This window comes from Sciurus carolinensis, chromosome 4, assembly GCF_902686445.1.
Source record: "Sciurus carolinensis chromosome 4, mSciCar1.2, whole genome shotgun sequence".
In the NCBI taxonomy this organism is placed as follows: domain Eukaryota; kingdom Metazoa; phylum Chordata; class Mammalia; order Rodentia; family Sciuridae; genus Sciurus; species Sciurus carolinensis.
This window is the reverse complement of record NC_062216.1, coordinates 123,754,081-123,775,253: the sequence shown is the minus strand read 5'-3', so window position 1 is coordinate 123,775,253 and position 21,173 is coordinate 123,754,081. Positions and strand designations below refer to the sequence as shown.

The following is a 21,173-nucleotide window of genomic DNA, read 5'->3' as shown; positions in this document are numbered from 1 at the left end:
TTTACCATTACAAAAGTCCTTCTATGTTTCTAGTAAACTTTTTCGTATTAAAATCTATTTTTGACTGGGATTGTGGCTCAGTGGTAGAGCACTCACCTGGCACGTGTGAAGCACTGGGTTTGATCTTCAGCACCACATAAAAATAAATAAATAAGATAAAGGTATAAAAAATCTATTTTGTCTCATAGAAATGAAGTGACTTCAACTCTTGCAGTTACTGTTTGCTTGATATATCTCTTCCACACGTTTACTTTCAACCTATTTATATCTTTTAATCTAAAATGTGTCTCTCATAGACAGTATATAATTAAGTCATGTTTTAAAAAATCATTCTATTAATCTTTGACTTTTTTTTTTTGGTGATGGGTTTCAAACACAGGGCCTCATGCATGCTACACCGAGTTATTTATTTATTTATTTATTTTGCAGTACTAGGGATGGAACCCAGGAGCACTACCACTGAGCTACATCCCTGGCCCTTTTTAATTTTTAATTTTGAAACAGTCTCACTAAGTTGCGAGGCCATGAACTTGCAATCCTCTTGCCTCATCCTCCCTAGCAGTGGGTCCTTTTAATTTAGCCAAAGGACCCCTTTTAGTATTTCTTATAGGTTTACTAAGCAAAGTATGAATTCTTTGGAATATCTTTAAGCAAAATCCTTAATGAAATATGTAGAAAATTACGTATTTATGTAGATACACCCTACTCCCATAAATAAGGCTTTGCAGATGCTTTCTTCTTTCTCATGGACAAAATTCCCACCTCCGAATCTTGGTTACTTTCATAAATCTGGCTTTGGAGACAGACTGCTTTGTCTTGTCATTCTAGTGTTGCCATTTACTAGTTTTGTGAACTGACTCCCTTTAAACCTTAGTTTCCTCATTTGTAAAATGGTGTTAATAACTACATTATAGGCTTGCAGTGAGGATTTTTTAAGATCATCTATGTGTTATGTTCCATAAACTGCAGTTATTAATTCAAATTATTATACTTTGTCTCCCAACAAAACTTCTAATAAGCAATCTGATTCAGAAATATTTACATATTTATTTGCATTTGTTCTTTACTTAAAGTATACTTTTCCTCAGATTAGTACTGAATACACTTGAAATCACAGCTAGTTAGATTAAGATTCTAAGGTATAGTTGTATAGAATCTAGAAGAATTGGAGAATAAACTCTAAAAGAGAAAGCTGTAAAGGAAGCACAACAAAATTGAAATGAATATTTATCTGATTTCAGGGTGTAGAAGCATTTCTAGGCATCAATCAAAGGAAGAAATAAGAGGAAAAATTGACAGATATCCCACAAAAAAATTTAAACTGTCTGTATTTTTCAAATACAACAACATTTATAAAAATTACAGCGTTGTAAAACAGCTCAAAGACAATGAGAAGCACAGATAATCTGGTTGAATGAGTTAAGATACCAACTTCTCCCCTTTGCATTCAGTCTTTCACAGATTTTCCTCAAAGTTTCTCCCAGTTGCACCATCATCATAATTTCAAAGAAAAGATGATTCTTATTCACAAAATAAGGGTTTCTTAAGTTGGCCTAATTGTTTACATAGGTACAGTAAGTGTTAATTTACCATATTAGCATCTTTAAATATATTTTGCAAATCTATAGTATTAGACAACTATTTCAGACTAAATTTAGCTTCTAAATTTTCACAATGGATATCAGGTTAACCCTTCAAAAGCCTCTACTATTTGCCATCCCAAGGCTGGAAAACCAAGCCAAAGAAACTCCACAAGATTTCTCCGGCAGTACTCATAAATTTGAGTGAATTTTGAGGTCCCAAAAGTTTCTTCTTGAGTTCCTGAAAATTTTTCACTTTGTAAGGCTGGGACTCTTTAAGCAAATATTAGGCCAATTTTCCTTGGGTGGTGGTGTGGGGAGGGGTTTGTAAGCACTGGCTTCATAAATACCAGCAATGTTTGATCCTTAATATGGCTTACTCTTCCTGGATGCATTACCACCTTTCTTAAATATGATACCTCATGATAGGTATTGATTATACAGTGTGTCCAATTATGTCCTGATAAAAAGGAAGGCATATTCTTATTGAATATGATACTAGTTTCTGAATTTGGGAGAGTGAATGAAAATCAGGTATTTAAAAAATTTCAGTTTTCAAAAGCAGAGTGGATTACCTATGGGTTATAATTTAAGTAGAGAAACAGCTTCCTTTTACGTCTGTAGAACAGAACATTAAGACAACATGAATAATATTCCAATTTCCAGTATCCTTATGCTCTGGATACTTTATTCATAGTTTTAGAACAAACCAAACAACAACAATAAAATTTTCTTTTTCAACTTCATTCAGTCCTATAAAGTTAATTGCTCTGCTGACTCTTGAGTGAGAAGTCTCATGAAGTCATCTACTGTTGACCTAAATACAGTGCTAGAAATCCTGACTCAGTCTATTGGTGTGGTCTAAGACTTGTCTAAGCAATGTCCACACGGCTTTGAAGTGTTAGTAGTTTAAAGTACTGGTTCAGTCCTTTTCCAGGAAACTTTGTGATCATCCTTTGTTGAAGACATCAACTAAACTTTTGGTTAGAGTTGAACCCTCAAGTCAGTATCAGAGTAAAACCAAAATGATCTGTAAAAGGCAGAGGATTCAAATGGCTGTGGTTAGTTTATTACTGAGAACATTTAATTGTGAAAGTTCCGAAGAGGGTCATAAGATGATTAAGGCAACTGACAGGAAAATTTGGGTGTTCCTGTATCATGCAAAGCAAATATAATAAATTTGCAAAAATACTTTTAAAATGTCTCTAAGTCATTAAGACTGTTTTTAAAGAAATCAGTAAATGTTTTATCTGATTTACAAAAATAAGTGAGCATAATTTACAATGAGATATGACATAATAATACTGAGATACAATATTTATATAAGCCAAGAATGGAATAAGCATAGGAGAAGAATAGTAAATAAAGAGAATCAGTAAATTTGAAGTAGGGATTTGATATTTGTATTTTCTACTAACTGCATTAATAAGACAAATAATGGGCTGGGGAGATAGCTCAGTTGGTAGAGTGCTTGCCTTGCAAGCACAAGGCCCTAGGTTCTATCCCCAGCACCGCAAAAAAAAAAAAAAAAAAAAAAAAAGAAAGAAATAATTCCATAATGAAGATTTATTAGTCTAGAAAGTGGTATATGCAAAAATGTGGCCCAGTCAGCATTCTGCATGACTGAAATTATGACCGATAGCATACATTCCAGTTGTCTAATATGATGAAGTGAAGCACCACCAAGATCCTGACAAACAGGAGGCAAGAACATCAGCAAATCCCCAGAGATTTCCCATAAAGCATGCCATTTCTAAAATATTTATACTACTGCAACTTACATATGCAAATTAAACCTAAGGAAGGCTGAGCATCTCTTCTGATTTGACAACTCTTTCCATGAAATTTACAATTGTAAATAGACCAAATAAACCTAGTTATTTCAAGCACCTCTTTTTTTATAAGTTGAAAGAAAAAAAAAATTTGTGATTCTCTTAGGAACCCACTGGAAAATCTCCAGGATATGTTAGAGATAAAAGGTATCCTGAAGTTTTATATATTGATTTCTTATAATTAGGATCTGACTTGGGGAAGGTAAAACTTGAGTTATTAGAAGATATTTGGACTCTTGGTTAAGAGGAAATAATGGATGCCTGAGAAATGATACTTCATTACCTATTTAGGGGCAACAAAACATTTAAAAATGGATGTAGAAAGTAACATGCTAGGGCTGGGGAGATAGCTCAGCCGGTAGAGTGCTTGCCTTGCAAGCACAAGGCCCTGAGTTCGATCCCCAGTACCGCAATAAAAAAAAAAAAAAAAAAAAAAAAAAAAAAAGAAAAAGAAAAGTAACATGCTTTGAGGACGGGGAGATATAGCAAAAAAAAAAAAAACCTCTTTCACAAGCACAGAACCACTATAAGGAAGAACACACATTAAAATGGCCAAAACACTTCTCTATAAATATAAAAATGAGAAGCAGAAGTGTATACACTTAAAATTATGCCTAAGTAGCCAATGTTTCAGCCTTTTCTCCTACTTAGAATTTATCTTGGTATCTAATGATTATACTTTAAGTAACTCAATTTAATATCAGTTCAAGGCTTTAAGTTATCTTCAATCTGTGATATTACAATATACAATTGTGTTCACACATTCCTGTAATCCCAGCTTCTCAGGAGGCTGAGGCAGGAGAATTACAAGTCCAATACCAGCTTTAGCAACTTAGCGATATGTTGTCTCAAAATAAAATAATAATAATTTTTAGAAGGCTGGGGATGTAGCTCAGTGGTACAGTGCCCTGGGTTCAATCCCCCAATTCCCAGTACTGGGGGTGAGTTGGGAGGTGGAATTGTATATAATGGTATTCTGTTTTCTTCTCTGTTTTTATATGCATTTTTCTATTTTTTTTATAATGAACACATATAATTAAAAAGGCACTTAAAAATTCTAGGGAATGAAAGTTTGAAATAAAACATTTCTGAAGACATCTGTGCAGAAGAGAATTCCTTTACTAACTATAAAATGTCATTCTTAATTAAAGTACATCCTCTGAAGACCTCCACTGGACCATGCTTCATTAATTCTATAAATTGTTCTCTATATTTTGAAAAAAATATATTTATTTGTAGAAATAAATATATTTGTAGATATATTTGTATATATTTTAATATATATTTATCTACGATATATTTATTTTTTATAATATATATCTATTTTTTTTGCAGTGCTGGGAATCAAACTCAGGGCCTTGCATCTACCACTGAGCTATACCTCCAAAGTAATTTTTATATATTAAATTTAAGAAGATTCTGTTAACTTTTCATTGATCCATCTTTCTTCAATTACCCTGAATTAGAATTTTAAATTACTGCTATTTGATATTTCTTTTTTTTGTGACAAAGAGAAAGATGAAACTGTGAAATGTTTTAATCTAAATTTTAAGTACTTGAAAAAGCCTATAACAGAATCTCTCCCGATTCTTGAATTAATGGTCTTAAGTATACCTGTAATGGTTCTCTAGGTTTATTCTTAGCTTTCCTATAGATATTGTTGCTTCCTGTCATGAAAAGAGAAGTAGGTTATTGAAAGATTTAACAGTCCTAAGTATTTATTGAGACGTTTTCCTTTTAAACCAAAATTAGAAAACGGCACTTCAAAGGAAGCAGAGCACATTTCCAACAGTTCCAATAGTGATGTTTGTATTATAGAATCTCTGTAGGTTGTTGCAGGACATTAGCTCCTGTATAGAAAAATCCTATTTTAAACCCAATTATTTATACATTTTGAGACCTATTTTCAAAATGGAAAGTGAAGTAGGATATGCTTTAAAAAACAAAAACACTGTTTCTACTTATTTGTCCCAGTGGATAATATGAAAAGAAAGAATGCAGTTTAAACTTGCCCTTACCTTTAGGGGACTTACTATCCCCAAATGGGTAAGTAGTTATATTTGTCTTCAATGAGTTTGAATAATTTTATTTTTCAGGTTGATGATTACCCAGAGTTTTTGAATTCACCAGATAGAGAAATCAACCAACACATTCGTATCATCTATACAACTGTTTTGAAAAAAGAGTGTGCAAAATCAAAAGGTGTCAGGAAATTCATAATTCCATTTCATCATGCCAATGCCAATAACAAAAAAGGTATGTAATGTTTTTCTTGAAATGATGTAAGATCAGTTTCTTTATGAGGCAGAAAACCTACCCAGTGTTCCTTATGTTGAAGATAAACTGATTAATTCATTACGAGCAGCACAGTGGCAGGGCACAATTTGCAATAAATTTAGGGTATGTGGAAAAGAAGGAAAGATTGGAGGGAGAAAGGAACACAGGCAGGACAAAAGGATAAAGGAGGAAAGAGACAGAAAAAACTATTGTTTTTGTTTTAAATAATAAATTTAGAATTTGCATTCCATTTGGTCAGTTCTTGTGTAATTTTTTTTTTGGTGTAATTTTTTAAAAAATATTTTTTAATTGTAGATGGACACAATACCTTTATTTTATTAATTTATTTTTATGTGGTGCTGAGGATTGAACCCAGTGCCTCATATGTACAACAGGCAAGCGCCCTACCACTGAGCCACAGCCCTACCCTGAGTTCTTGTTTAATTTTAATAATCATATTGACACCCACTGATTTCAACAACAACAAAACCTGGTGAAGAAGTACAGTAGGAAACCAGAAGGAATGTGAACCTTGCTCTAGGATACCCCTTGACAGTCGTCTCTATAGTCAGCCCTGAACCTCCTACTAGCGAGAAAAGCCATGAGGTCCTGCCCAAATAGTTATGGATATCAACTGCATTTATTCTTCATTCAGAAATATTTGTTAGGAATCCTCACTATGAAGGAAAGCCAGAGGTGAATAGTAGTTAAAGTGGTAAAAACAGATTTTACTCAGGACTACTGAAATAGGGGAAAAGAGACCTTAGTATAACTGAATACAGTGTGGGTAAAGGAGCATTTATAGCCAAGGATGGGGGTGCGATCAGTGGATTGAAAATTACTAAGAAGAAACATCATGAGTTAAAGAGGATACTGGCTAAGTTGACCTAATAGGATTCTTGGTAATGTCAGGCTGGGGTGATAGGACATCACCTGGGGGACTGTGGAGGATAAAAAAAGGAATTAGTCATAGAAAGTGATCAGAGACAGAGAATAAGGGATTCTGGCTAAACCAGCTTAGCAGGATTCTTGCTAAAATTGGACAATGCAGAGAATAAAGAAGTCTAAAAGTTGAGGCCTAGTTGAAAAGCTCAGAAGAATCTGAATAGAGTTTGGTTAAGGAGAGACTCTTCGTCACCATCCAAGAACTACGATACATGACTAGATCAATCTTGTCCTTAGAGAGCTCAGCATCTGATGCAGGTTATGTTCCCATTGTGCCCAAATGGAAGATCCATGATGCAGTGGGGATAGAAGAGGAGAACAAGGAGTCAGGGCTCTTGGCACTCACTTGGTGCAACCAAAACTGCCACTGTTTATGTTTCACATTTGGGGATTTTCCTGTGAAGAAGTTTAAAAGCTCCAAGGAAAAGTGGATAAACACAGAATATAATATATAGTTCAATAACTGTGTTTGTTTTCATGGCCTCCAAAGAGAAAGAGAGAGAGAGAGAGAGACAGAATGATAGAATAAGAACTATGTATTTGGTCTTTGTCCCTGATTCCTGATACAGATCTTTGAAAACCCTTGCAATTTCCCAAGTGGTGGCCTGATAGGAATACTGTTATTCATAACAAACTCCTTTCAATGATATCAGAGTTCAAATGAAGTGGCACTTGATTAGCTTCTTAGCAGCTTCAGGATTGTGGCTGGTTGTCAGAGTAACTAACTATGTGATTAGATTGTAACTTTCAATCCTTTTCCACCTCCACTCCCACCCTGACCTCCAGGGAGGGGAGAGGGTCTGGAGACTGAGTTAATCACCAATTGCCAACGATTCAATCACTGCCTACCAAATGAAATCTCCACAAAAACTCCTGAATGATGGGGTCTGGAGAACCAACTGGGTTTGGAGAGTTCCCAGGTTGGTAATACATGGAAGTTATTGAGAGGGGTGTGCTAGGAAAAGGCATGGAGGCTTTGAGCCCCTACTCCCAATATGTTGCCCTATGCATCTCTACCATTTGGCTGCTTGGGATTTGCATCTATCCTAATAAACTGGTAATAGTAAATAAAGTACTTTCTTGAGTTTCATGAACCGTTTTTGCAAATTACTGAATCTGTGGTGAAGGGTTGTATGAGGGAAAAAAGACTTTTTCTCTACTCTCTTAGGTTCTGTGGTTGGGTCTGAGAATCAGCAAGAGGCAGATTAACAGGAGAAAAACATGCAAGTTTTATTTGATGTTAACCATTTTACATCACAATAGAAACTTTGTAGAAGAGAAATGAAGACCCCTCCCCCCAAAAAAAGAAGACAGACCTAAAAGCTTATAAATCATCTCAACAAATGATGATAAAGTGTGGAGCTGGGAGAAGAGAAACGAAAGGGGTTTTGGCTAGGTGCTGTTGTCAATGGGAAAATGACCAGAAAATACATAGGGGAAACTAATAAAAGATAAGGGTTATTTTAGTAAGTTTGTACAGATTCATCTTGGTGTCCACTCCCTATCTCTAGGGATAAGAATGTTTTCTTCTAGGTATTGGGTAGAGTGGGGAGGTTATATTTTTTCATTTATACCCCACTGTAAGGTAGGCCAGTGAGCCCTTCACACATCTGCTATTTCTCAAGTACCAGCTGGTCAAAATGGCCAATATGCCAATGTAGGGGCAGTCTTTTGGGACTGAGCCCTTAACCTGTGGGGTGTGTGCTAATTCCAGGTAGTTAGTGTCAGAATTGAATTAAATTGTAGGACAAAAATTTGGTGTTCAGAGAATTGAAGGATTGGTTTTTAGGTGAAGGAAAACAACCCCGCTAGTTTTCTGTCAAAATGATGTGATATTTGGAGATGAAGATATATAGATATAGATATAGCTGGAAAGATATATGAATCCTTTAAAGTATCTATCTCTATGAATGGGAATGGGTTGGAGTTGGGTTTAGGGAGGGGGGCAGGAATGGAGGAAGGAAGGACTGTACGATGGAGGGGAGGGGTGGGAGGGGAGGGGGGAAGGGAAAAAATGGCAGAATGAATCAAACAACATTACCCTATGTAAGTTTATGATTACACAAATGGTATGCCTTTACGCCATGTACAGACAGAGAAACAACATGTATCCCATTTGTTTACAATAAAAAAATAAAAAAAAAAAAACTCTGTGAATGGGAATTAGTGAAAAGCAGAGAAAAAGAGCATGAACTTGAACTTGTCTAAGCTGGGTTTGAATCCTGGCTCTTCATCTCCTGACTGTGATCTTTTGCAAATTACTTAAACTTTTGAGACTGAATATATCTCTGTAGTCATTATATTATATGGAACATTATGGGCAGGGTTAGGCACACAGATGGAATGGCTGACTTTATGGAGTCCGCTATTAGGATTGCATCCTTTTTATTTTATTTTATTTTATTTTTTTTTTTTGCGGTGCTGGGGATTTGAACCCAGGGCCTTGTACTTGCGAGGCAAGCACTCTACCAACTGAGCTATATCCCCCAGCCCTGCATCCTTTACATAAAAGGAGAAGGGAAGAATAAAGGTCCAGTGTGGCACATGGATAAACCATTCTACATTTGGTGACTAGCCAGTGTAGACAGACTAGCCTTTATTAGTCTACTCATTGTTCATTAGACTTCACTCCAAGTCAAACTCAGAGCCTCTTGGATTACTGAATAGCAACAAGATGTGAGCAAATTGTATTTGTACACTTTCGTGGATAAGCACTTCTCCACACTGACATGCTAGGGCATGGAAACTGTTTGTAGAAGTTGTTGTAATTAGTAGGCTTATCAAATCCCTGGTTGCTTACTAGGTCTCTTGTTGCACTAATTAGGGTATGCAACTGGTGTTGGTTGCCTTAAATGCATATTTACTCTTGTCCACAAGCATAATTATTCTTGGCTTTTTTCCCCAACATATATAGGAACATCAAAATATACATCAAAAGAATGCAGTGGAATATGTAGAGGTTTTATGAAATTTAACTTCCTAGAAACCTTGAAATGATGTTAAAGTAAAGAAGAGATTATCTTGTGTACATGTGTATAGCTATTCATAGAATCACACCTTTTACTACCTGTTCTTTACTTTCATACCCCAAAGCACCATCTGACACTTGTGTAGGAGCTTTTGAAACACACAACTATCATGATCACATGGAGCCATAGCACATATTAGAAGAAGAAAAACACCCCTTTCCCATCATGCCAGTAGTGATATATGCTATATTTTGTTTTCCTCCAAACTGTTGGTTCCTTGGTTTAGATATTGCTATATGCATAAGATCCCATGGTTCACCCCTAGACATTTTGTAATATGTGATCCTGAAGCAAGACACAGGATCAAACCTATTTAATTGTCATTACTAAAATCCTTAATGTTAGTAATGATGATGTCATGCCTAGAGAAGCACCAAGCATTAACTACTGAGTATTTAAATAAAGATTATTAAGACTGGCTCCAAGCCTCTTGGGTGAAAGCCTAGGGAATATTTTTGTCATATGGCAAAAGTGTCCACACACCAGTCAACTCTATCATCTGAACAAAGGAAGCTCAGAATTGCAAGTCATTTGTAGTAACAATACTTACAAAATTATCACATTTCGCAGGATTCCTGATTAGGTTCAACTTTTTCAGAAATACAGAAAAAGGGAGTTTTTCCTTTTTAGTTTACATGTGTTCTTATATGGGCTGTGGTTAGCACTTTTGAGTTGTACTTTTTACATTTATATGAAAGAGATAGCTTTTAAACTCTGCTAATCAGTTTTTACTGTAACAAATACAACTTAACAAGAGGAAAGGTTTATTTTGGTTCACAGTTTTGGAGGTTTTTATTTTTATTTTTTTTCGCAGTACTGGGGATTGAACCCAGGACCTTGTGCTTGCAAGGCAAGCACTCTACCGACTGAGCTATCTCCCCAGCCCCAGTTTTAGAGGTTTTAACCATGGTCAGTTGACCCTGTTGCTTCTGGGCCTGTGACAAAACAGCATATCATGGAGGGGAGCACAAATGAAACAAACTGCTTACTTCATGGTGGTAAAGAGGAAGGAAGAGGCTGGGGTTCCAATATTCCCTTCAAGGGCATGTGCTTGATACCTAACTTCCTACTATTAGCCCCCACATTTTAAAAGTTCCACCACCACCCAACAGTGCCATGAGCTGGGGACCCAGTCTTTAACACAGGGGCCTTTGGGAGACATTCCAGATCCAAACTATAGCAAACTTTAAATGAACAATACTGATGGGAACAGAATTAAAGTAGTGAGCTGGATTAGTTGCTAAAGGTTTTGCATAGGTTGGGTTATTAAATACTTGTTTCAGGTATATCCTAGAAATGTTTTATCTAGCCTGATTATGTATAATACTGCTACCTGTGGTCACTGAGTACTTGAAAGGGGGCTAGTTCTACTGAGCTAATCCTAATTCAACATGAAGCTGTCTCTTCATACTGTTGTTTTCTTTGCTATACAGAAGATTTTAATTTGATGTCATACCATTTTTCCATTCTTGGTATTATTTCCTAATTATTATGCCCTAATTTTACAAATTAAAGATACCAAGGTTAGAATAATAAAGTAACTTGTAAAGTTCACACAGGCAATTATTGGAAAGGTCTGAATTTGAGCACATTTTAATATCAGAGCTGAAGGTTTTTTGTTCTATCAGGTTGCCCAACTATAATCTTGGACTTGCAAGTTTTGATGAGGATTTATGAACAGTCACAAAATCAGGACATGTAGCTGGGTTTTCTTTGTGATTTCAATCAAAGTATTTAATTAATAACTAAATGCCTTTTTATTTATTTTTTAAGTCAAGGAAGAGAATAATGGCCTTATATTTTGGAGAAGCCAAAAATGTAGAAGTCTGAATGAATCCTCTCTCAGGTGAGACTGTTATAGAGTATATTTTTAACTTGCTAGCCAAAAGTTGCAATTTATTTTTCTTTTTGCTTTTTCTCTAATGACTTCGAACTGAGTTCTATTTATCTCATACATGTAATAATGAAGAAGGTATTTTAAGAGAACTTTCCCTTGAATTCAAATCCAAAAAAATATTTTTCCCATTTCCATGGAATATATAGATGTCCACAAAAAAAAATTGATAAAACTGAATTTAAAAACATTTATTGAACTCTGGGTCCATGCAGGACACAATGTTAGGCTCTACGATGGATACATAGATGAGTAAAGTATGATGCCTATCCTTCAGAAATTGATCCTGACCAGCATGTAACATTTGCCTAAAGATTACAAACATAAACATGCTAAGGATCCTAAACGAGTTGGAGCAGTGTCAAAGAGATTTGAAGAGGATAAAGATTATATTCACTTTGGGGAGAAGTCAGAATGTCAGATGACAGTTGGTAAAGGGGCAGTGGACATGGAGATGGGAATATTGCAAATGGTGGGAATACTGGAAACAAAGAGGCAGGTAGAAATGGAACATGTATTAGGAACAGTAAGCAGTCTAGCATGACTTAAATATAGAACTGGGAAGTGAATTGAGCCCATGTTTTGGAGGTTCTTAAAAGGCCTGATTATTTTACATTTCATTTCATAGAATTTGAGAGAACTATTTAAAGGATATGATAGAAGCCATTATTACAGAAAAATAATCTGACGATTGTGCTTAAAATGAATTGAAGCAAGGAAAAATCAAAGATTGGTGGGAAGTAAAGAGAACCAGAACTGGGATGGAGATAGCAAGAATAAAGAAAAAAGGATGGAAGGAAGAAACATTTCAAAGGCAGAATCCACAAGATTGCAGTTGATTGAAAATGCCAGAGATGGAGAGAGAACCCACATGGGTTCCAGCTGGGGTGACTAAGTGGTGTTGCCTTGCAAAGAAATAAGGATGGGGCTGGAGATATAGCTCAGTTGGTAAAGTGTTTGCCTCATGTGTACAAGGTCCTGGGTTCAAAAAAAAAAAAAAAAAAAAATGCAGGGTGATTAGGTCCAAGGACTAGGTCTAGACAGGGTAAACTTGAGATCCTAGAGGGCGTCCTCTGCTGGAGAAGTTCATCTGGAGTTGAAATTTTAGTTTGTAATGAGAGAGAGAGAAGTCTGGGGGTAAGAAAATCCCCAAGTTGCACAACTTCAAGAGCAATACTATTATATAATTATGAATCTAGACATTAGAAAGAAGAGGGGAGCATAGGATTCTGAGGGCTATCTGTCATGGGGTTTGTAGACATGGAGAAAATTAATGTAACTTGGGGTCCTGAAAGGTCATGGCAAGGAGAGAGATCCATGTTAGGAAAGCACTGTAGAATGCTATACAGGAAAAGTGAAGTCCTGCCTGGGGAGTCTGTGGTGACCATGCTGCATGCTGGGATTGCTAGGGAAGGCTGCCTTTTCTTACTACACTTTCATTTTTACTGTCTGTCACTGAAAAAGAGAATTTATACATTCTCTTCTAATCCTAAGTTATTATAACTTCCTTTCTCATGCACAAAAAAAATGGCTTGCAGTTTTTTCGCCCTTACTGGGAACACAACGGATCATTTTGCTTTATAGAATTTTAACCTCAAATGCTTTATTTTGGGTCTGGAAGTCAAGCACAGTGGTATATGCTTGTAGTCTTAGCTACTTAGGAGGCTGAAGCAGGAGGATCATTTGAGTCCAGGAGTTCAAGACCAGCCTGGGCAACAACAGAGTAAGACCCCATCTCAAAAAAAAAAAAAAAAAAATTGTTATTTTGGGACTGGGGGTGTAGCTCAGTGGTAAAATGCTTGTCTGGCATGTGTAAGGCCCTACGTTTGATCCCCAGCACTGCTCCCCAACCAAAAAAAAAAAAAAATTAATCTTTGGCTATTACAAGTAACTATTTTGGACTAGACAATTGGTGCAGAGTTGGCTACAGTAACTATAATTTTCCTAAAGGCATTTAAAGAGTTAGCTATAGAAACGTTCTCTGTGTTTCGGTCAGCCTTCTCAAGGCTTTAGAGGTTCTGATTATATAGAAGGTAAAACATCAGAAAAAGCTTATTAGCTATTACAGAATTGACTCATAAGTATTGTTAAGCATTGCAAACCTCAAAATGCACATTAGGGCCCCTTTATAATGGTGGCATTAGGGAAGGGACAACAGCTGGTGTAACTGAACTCTTTAAACTAAGATTTCCCAACGGGGTGTTATTGGCATTTTGTGGTGCACAATTCATGGTCATGTGAAGTGGTTCCACACATTGTGGGAATTAAGCTTCTCTGGTTCTTGTCCACTAAATGCCAGTAATGCTTCCTATTTATGGTGGTAACTAAAATCACCACAATGCATTTCCTGTGAATGCCCCTGCTGGCTCCAGCTCTGAACACACAGGTCAATGGTCAAGTTCGTTAGCATTTGTTTCCTCCATCCTGTGCTCTTTCCCCCTTCCCTATACAGTCTTTCTTTTGTCTTCCCTAGTCAATATCCTTGGTGGTCCTGTAAGATTTTGTGCCTAGGTTTGTACTAACTACACAGTTTGAAAACATAATAATACAGATTTAAAAATTTACCTGTTTTGTCATATAAACTCATGAAACTATCACCACAATCAATATCTATATCTGTCCCCTCCCCCAACTATGGTCTGGGAAACTTTTTCAGTAAATTGGGACAAACATTAGGTCTTATTGGGATTATTTCCTGCCTCTCAGGGTTCATTGTCTTTTGTTGCCTGATTTCTTTTGAAAGCTATTTTTGCATACTTTGTCCCATTTTTGGTTGTTTCAGGTAGGAGTGTTTTTCTGGCCTCTATTACTTCATCTTGGCAGAAAGCAGAGGCAAAACTAGAATTTTAGCTTACACCAGTATATATGGGAAAGAATTTGTACTGGTATTAGATCCTTCCTGCAGCCAGTGATCATTCTGGAATTTCCATAAAAGAGGATCTTTTGGGGTAACAATAGAGGGGATTAGGGAAGTCATTTACTTAGACCTGTATGCTTATTTGATGTGGCTCTTTTTCCTTCAGTGATCACAACTACATTGTTTTTATGTAGTGTAGATATTTGTTTGTGGTGGTTCATTCTGGGGAGGACAATTGGAGATCCTAGGGAGTAAGAGGCACTAAAGCCACCCCCTTTTGGCTTCTGATGTTAGGAGTCTGCTCATTTAGACCAGTTTTCCAAGTCTAGTGACTGTTAACGAAGATAATCCTGAAGCTCAGAAAGGGCACCAAATATCTCAAATTTGTAAATGCCTACTATTTTTCCTTTTACAAAAAAACAAAACCACACACTTTTAGAAACTTTCTTAACAATGTTAAGTATCTAAAAGAAGTTTAGTTTTGAGAAGTCAATTGAATATAAGAGATCATTTTCCCCAAGAGCTCCTGCTGTTTGAGGTTAGATTGGTTATAGGAACTTGAATTTGCTTGTCAGTAAGCCAGAATCTGGGACACCCAGATCTTTCCTAAGTGGTGCTACTGCTCTGAGATTAGTCTACACTCTTAACACATGCTGACTGGGTCACATGAGGAGGCAGCCCAGGTCATCTGGAGTGGGGAAATAAAGCTGACCTGGATTAATGGCAAAAAGCCATGACATCTTCAAGTCCAAATGATTTTGTTAACTAGCTACAAAGGTTTGGGAATTACTGGCATGGATACTCTACAATGACATCAATTTTCTTTTGGATTGTTGAGACTTCTGAGTTCTATACCCATAATATATTTCTCGTCCATCCTTTAAGTTCTCTTTTCCCACTTCAGATATCCTTGTATAGGCCATGATCATCTGTCACCTGCACAACTGAACACCTCTAACTACTCCTCTCTACTCCATTCTTGGTATCACCCCACCTTTGCCTGATTATCTGTTATCTACCTGAAAGCCTAAGTGATCTTTGCATAATATCCTTTCTTGCTTAAAACCTTTCAGTGGCATTCCATTGTAGAAAAAATAAAACATTTACCATCTAGATATCCCTGCAAGACTGGGCCTTGGCACACTATACCAGCTTTACCTCTCACTTATCACAAAGGCTAGAGAACACCTCAAAGCTCTGTCCTTTCCCCTTGGCCCACTTTCTTATCCTTCATGTCTTAGCTTAAATGACCCCATGTCAGAGAGGTTTTGCCTAATATATATAGTATATTACTCTGGCAAAAATGTTCTTTATGAGAGTTTATTTCATAGCACTTTTGAAAGCTACAGTTACATGTTTATTGTTGTCTGTCATTCCACTAGAAGGTAAGCTCCATGAGGGTAGGAACTTATATACTGTTGTTCACTGATTCATTTCTGGTGTTGGCCCAGTGCCTGGGATAGAATAGATTCTTAACACTTAGTGAATGATCATGTTCTTTACAACCTGGCATTATATGGACTTGTGATCTGATAATGAGCCATGTTTTGAAGGGGTCAATGTAGTTTTACTATTGTCCTCAAGGTTGTAATTTCTGAGCTTCTGGAGGAGGGCTCTGTCTAGTAGCTGGGCACTAAGTGAAATTCTGAGCATGGATTTCATGACTGGAAGAGTTAAGGGAGAGGCAGTTTCATTGACAGCCATTCATGTGCTTCCAATGGTCTTCACTGCATATTTTGACATATGCTTCCCAAAGTTTTCTAGAACACTGATATAGAGTCTCATTGTTTTCCTTCACTTTAGAAAAATAAACAGTTTCTAATGAATGGTTGCAATAGTTGTTTTAGGTTATCATGGAGGTTAGAACTCTGTTGAAATTGGTAGAAATCTAGCTTGGGTTAAAAGGAAATTTATTGGAATTACTGGGGCAACTTCTGTAATTCAACATTCACTAAACAGGTAGATGACTCATGGAAAGATAAATGGGGAAATAGATGTACATGTAGGCCAATTTATCTGTCTATCTAATCTGACATATTCTAATTATTGGGTTTTATGTTCAATTTTAGATGAACAATGGTGAACAAAATCAGCAAAGGTTAGAAACCAAACCATGGTAATGCAGGAATGGTAAGAATGAAGCTGGCATTTAGGAGGCACAGCTGGAATTGGGTGCTGAATGCACAGAACTTGGTTTCTGTCTCTGTTTCCTCTAACGTTTGTGTGTTAGCTTTGTTTTCTCTCACTGAATTTCTTGTCCTCCATGGGTCAGTAAAGTAAGTCACCGCCTGTCATAAATTCTCCACAGCTCCGGCTACCATATAGGCCAACTCACATATTTCCTTTCCTCAAATTTTTAAAATCCTGGAGGAGGTTTCTAACTATCCAGATTGAACAAATGACTCACTGTTGTTAAAAAAAATATCCACCACAGACAAGATATTAGGGTCTTTCAAAAGATGGCAGCTTCTGTGTATCCCATGAGTGGAATGGAGGAGTAGTTGCCAAGTAAAGACGGTGGGGAGGGAGCTAGGTCTACTACCCTTTAGTTTTTCTAGCACTGTCATCTCCATAATTAAACATTTGAAGCAGAAGTCTAAACAAAGGGCAGGCTGAGACAGAAAATACTAATTAGAGGACTAAAGGATGCTAACATGTGCAGAGCTTTCAAACACCTCTTAGGTGTAAAGCTGCAGACCTAATTATAAGAAGCTGCGGGTCATGAGAAGGATGTTGTTATCTTGGGACATGAGACTTAACATTAATATGATTACTTTTTGAGGTAATAATAAACACCAGGCCTCTAAACACCTAAGGGATAGAAAACAGACTTGTGAGCTCTGATGATAAGATTAGTATTTAGGTCTCTCTCTCTCTGTATTTAGGATAGTTCTCCATAAGCAGAAAGCTCCATGTATTCATATGCATTTTATAAAAGAAAACACAAGTAGGTTTTTCATCAAAATTATTTTTTTAGGAGAATTTTTTTTTTAAGAATTCCCTAAAGCTGGGGTGGTGGCAGGGAGAAAAGAACAAATTCTCCAGTTCTTTATTAACTGAATCTCAGTTTTGTTGGGATGGTAATGTGCTCAGTTTAAAGCATTTGCTTTCCTAGACATCCTTGTTAGTGGAGATGGCCACGTGGGCAAGTTCTGGGCGATAGCTATAATCTGAAAGTGGGTGAATTTCATATACATTACGTAGTTTACATTTTAAGGCTTACAATCCCAGATATACACTCTAAATTTGTAAAGAGGCCATGTGACATATGATTTCATGTGACGTAGTAACAGCAATATAAGTTTCTTATAGATGGCTCTATCACTGTTCACTTTGGACATGCATGTTTTGCCTTTCCCAGACAAACAAGGCATCCTGTCTCCTGTAGACATGGGTCTTACCTCCAGAAGTAGAGTAAATCAAACATTCCAAAAAACAAAAACAAAAACAAAAAATCCCTCTGTCTTTTTTCTTATTATGTCCCTTGTACCTAAGTCAGTGCAGTAGGCATTACACATGTCTGTTCAATGGTGACTAGTGGAAATGTATGCAAGCTGATCCCTGTGTTGGTGTGTGCTGTGTACCACACACCATGGAGGATCCCTGTGTGAAGATTGATTGGCACATCCTATCTCCTGCCCCAACATCACCTCAGGTAGCCTTGGTTCCTGCTGTGATGGCTTTCTGCCACAGCACATTAGGGCATAGCCAGTCAGCCTGACCCTAAGATATCTGACTTCTTAGCACAAGTATCAGCTGTCTTCTCCGCTAACAGATGGTAAAGTGCTGTTCTGAAGGCCAGAAGTTTTTCTAGCTCAGCTACTTTCCTCTTTCCCAAGGCTTCATTGCAAGCAAATTCTGCTTTAACTGAGCAAACTTTAAAAAGCATGAAAGAATAAAATAGCATAGGGCAGAAATCAATAAAATAAATAACAGTGGGAACAGCAACATGAACAAGAAAAAAGATCAATACTTCATCTCCCTTTCTTCTTTGATAATCATAAGTTCTTTTTCTTTTTTTGAATCATTCCTAGTAATTGCAAATACCTTGGACAAGGATGGGGATTTTCTTTCTTTTGTTTATACCACATTTCCATAATATCGTGGTAGTCAGCGAGCTGTGTGCAAAAATTCAGAAGATGAATCAGTAATCATTTAGTGAAGGGACCACTGCCAAATATTCTCCAAGTAGTTAGATGGTATTTGCTTACACGGGAGCGTGTTCATGACAGTTTTTTAAAACACCATTTTGAAGCTCAGTGCTCTCTGTACACAGCATTGAGTAACTACAGTATATCTAGTATTACCTAAGAGAAATTGTCTTCTGATATGTCATTAGTAATTTAAAAATGGATTTTACATTTGATTCTAGATAGGATTGTTTTGTATTACAGGTTTATTGAATTCAGAAATAGGATTTACCTAGGATTCCTTTAAACAGTAATCTCCTTATGTAATTTAAGTAATTATCAAACAGTCACATGTGTTCAGGGTAGGGAAACTTCAAAATGATTAGGGACAATAGCCAAATTTAGCGAGACTAAATTAATTAGAAATAAAGCTGAAACATCTCAAAATATAGATTACTAAGTGATAGCATTCAATTTTTAAAACTGACTTAAATTTGACTTTACATGAAATTACAACATGTGTCAGATTTAGTTACATTTGGCACATAAAAAGTCATGTAAATATATGTTGAAAATAAGATTTAGGGCAACCCCTATCAGGTTCCCTCTCGTCCTGTGGGAGCTCTGTCTCTTTTCTTCTCACTTGGATAAATCCTACTCTTTAAAAAAAAAATTTTTTTTCAGAGCATTTGGAAATATCACAGCATTTTTCAAATCCTCTTGTTTTCAAAGGTAATTCTTACCTTGTAGATTACAAGAGTTAATTAAGCAGTTTATAAATTTTACCAAGTTAAAACCAAGAATTATATCAGTAGGACTTGGGTTATAACTCACTGGTAGACTGCTTGTCTAGCATGCTCTAGGCCCTTGGTATAATCCCTTCATTGCAAAAAAAAGGGAGAAGAAGAAAAAGAAAAGAAAAATATGCATTACTATAAAGAGATATGAAATATGTATCATTCATTCATTCCTAAGCTAAATATAGTCATTTATATTAAGGTATCTATGTTTCCCTAAGATTGGAACCTCAGACAGTTTGGGCTGCTATAACAAGTACCATAGATGGAGTGGCTTATAAACATCAGAAATTCATTTTTCACAGTTTCAGGTCTGAGATCAGGGTGCCAGCATGGTACAGACCCTCTGGGTTGCAGATTGCCAACTTCTTGTTTCCATCACCTGATGGAAAGAGCTAAAGGTCTCGTGGGTCTCTTTTATAAAGACACTAATTCCATTTATGAGGGATTTACTTTCACAGTCACTTCCCAAAGGCCCTACCTATAAGTATTATCACATTGAAGATTAGATTTTCAGCATATGAATGTGATGTGGAGGGGGGGACATAATAAACTTTTAATCTCCAACATTCCTTTATTCAAAAATGCTAGTGTGAGCATCTTATATTCTTAGACACTTAAATAACACTGTTATCTAATATTAGAATCCTATCAAGAGAATAGGGTAATGCACGACACTTACTGAACAGCATTCAGGGGTTATGTATCCCATATAGTAGTTTGTCCATTGCATACTTAAAATCTTGTTATGCCATGTCCCACTCTGCAGGGCAACTCTTCCTTCCAGACCCTATTCTGGGAACACAATGCCATATACATATTCTTAAGCCTGAGTTTGGCAAGGGGTGGTTTTAAGGGGGATGGATGGGAGACCTGGAATGACTACTCTGTGTGTGTGTGTGTGTGTGTTTGTGTGCAGGGTCAGTGGGGAAGGGAGCTTAGATTAGAAATGAGCTCAGTCAATAGCACTGTATAGACAATGAATGAATTTTAGAACTAGTGAATGAATTAAAAACTAATAAAAAGAAAGTGACTTTCCACTTTCTTGCAGGTTCCAATCTTAGGGAAACATAGATACCTTAATATAAAAAGATAAACCATCAACTGAAGACAATATAGGGTGATATTAACAGCTAGCACTTGTTTCCAGTGTCACAAACACATTAAGTGTATTTTCTTATTAAATCCTCACAGAAGCCCTAGGGGATTATTGCTATTTTTCCTATTTTAAAACTAGGAAATTGAGGCTTAGGTCAACTGTGGTGTCAAAAGACAATTACCAAAAAATCAGTTTAAAGATCTAATTGGCTTTATTTGTGATTCTATAATCAGTCAGCACCTCATTCTATAAAGTAGGATGAGTATTCTGACAATCTGAGTGGAGGAGGTTGGCTTTATAGACAGAAAAGGGCTAAGAAAGCAGAATCAGAACAAAAAGCGTCAAAGCAGAGGGGATTTCCTCTTCATGCTGAATCAGGTGGAGTTTGAGTATGTGACACTCAGCACAAGTGACTCCATTGTGGTATCTAACCTGCAGGGGCCTAGTGTAGGAGGCTAGTCCAAAACAATAGCCTTCCTTAAACTTTGTTTAACAAAGGACACAGAACCACTGGGTAGCAGATCCAGGGTTGGAATACAAGTCCCTGTCTTCTCCAACTACTTTGTGCTGCGTAGCAGGGGAAGATTGTGGTGAGGTGGAGAGCATGGAGAACTTGAAGGGATGGGACACAGCACTGATGCTGAAAAAAGGGCTGATGCTATTGAGATGATTCTGGAAAAATCAGAAGAGTGTGTGAATTAATGAAAACAGCATTGAAAATTATATCTCTATT

At 36.6% G+C, this 21,173-nt stretch overlaps 1 protein-coding gene across 1 annotated transcript in view; it reads left to right on the top strand.

Moving 5' to 3' along the window:
- C4H12orf56 (chromosome 4 C12orf56 homolog) overlaps nt 1-21,173 on the top strand; it is an 81,523-nt gene that overhangs the window by 16,934 nt on the left and 43,416 nt on the right. Inside the window, exons 2-3 of the mRNA XM_047551289.1 lie at nt 5,509-5,668; nt 11,437-11,509. Of these exons, the coding sequence (XP_047407245.1) occupies nt 5,509-5,668; nt 11,437-11,509 (233 nt within the window). The remainder of the gene's footprint in view (nt 1-5,508; nt 5,669-11,436; nt 11,510-21,173) is intronic.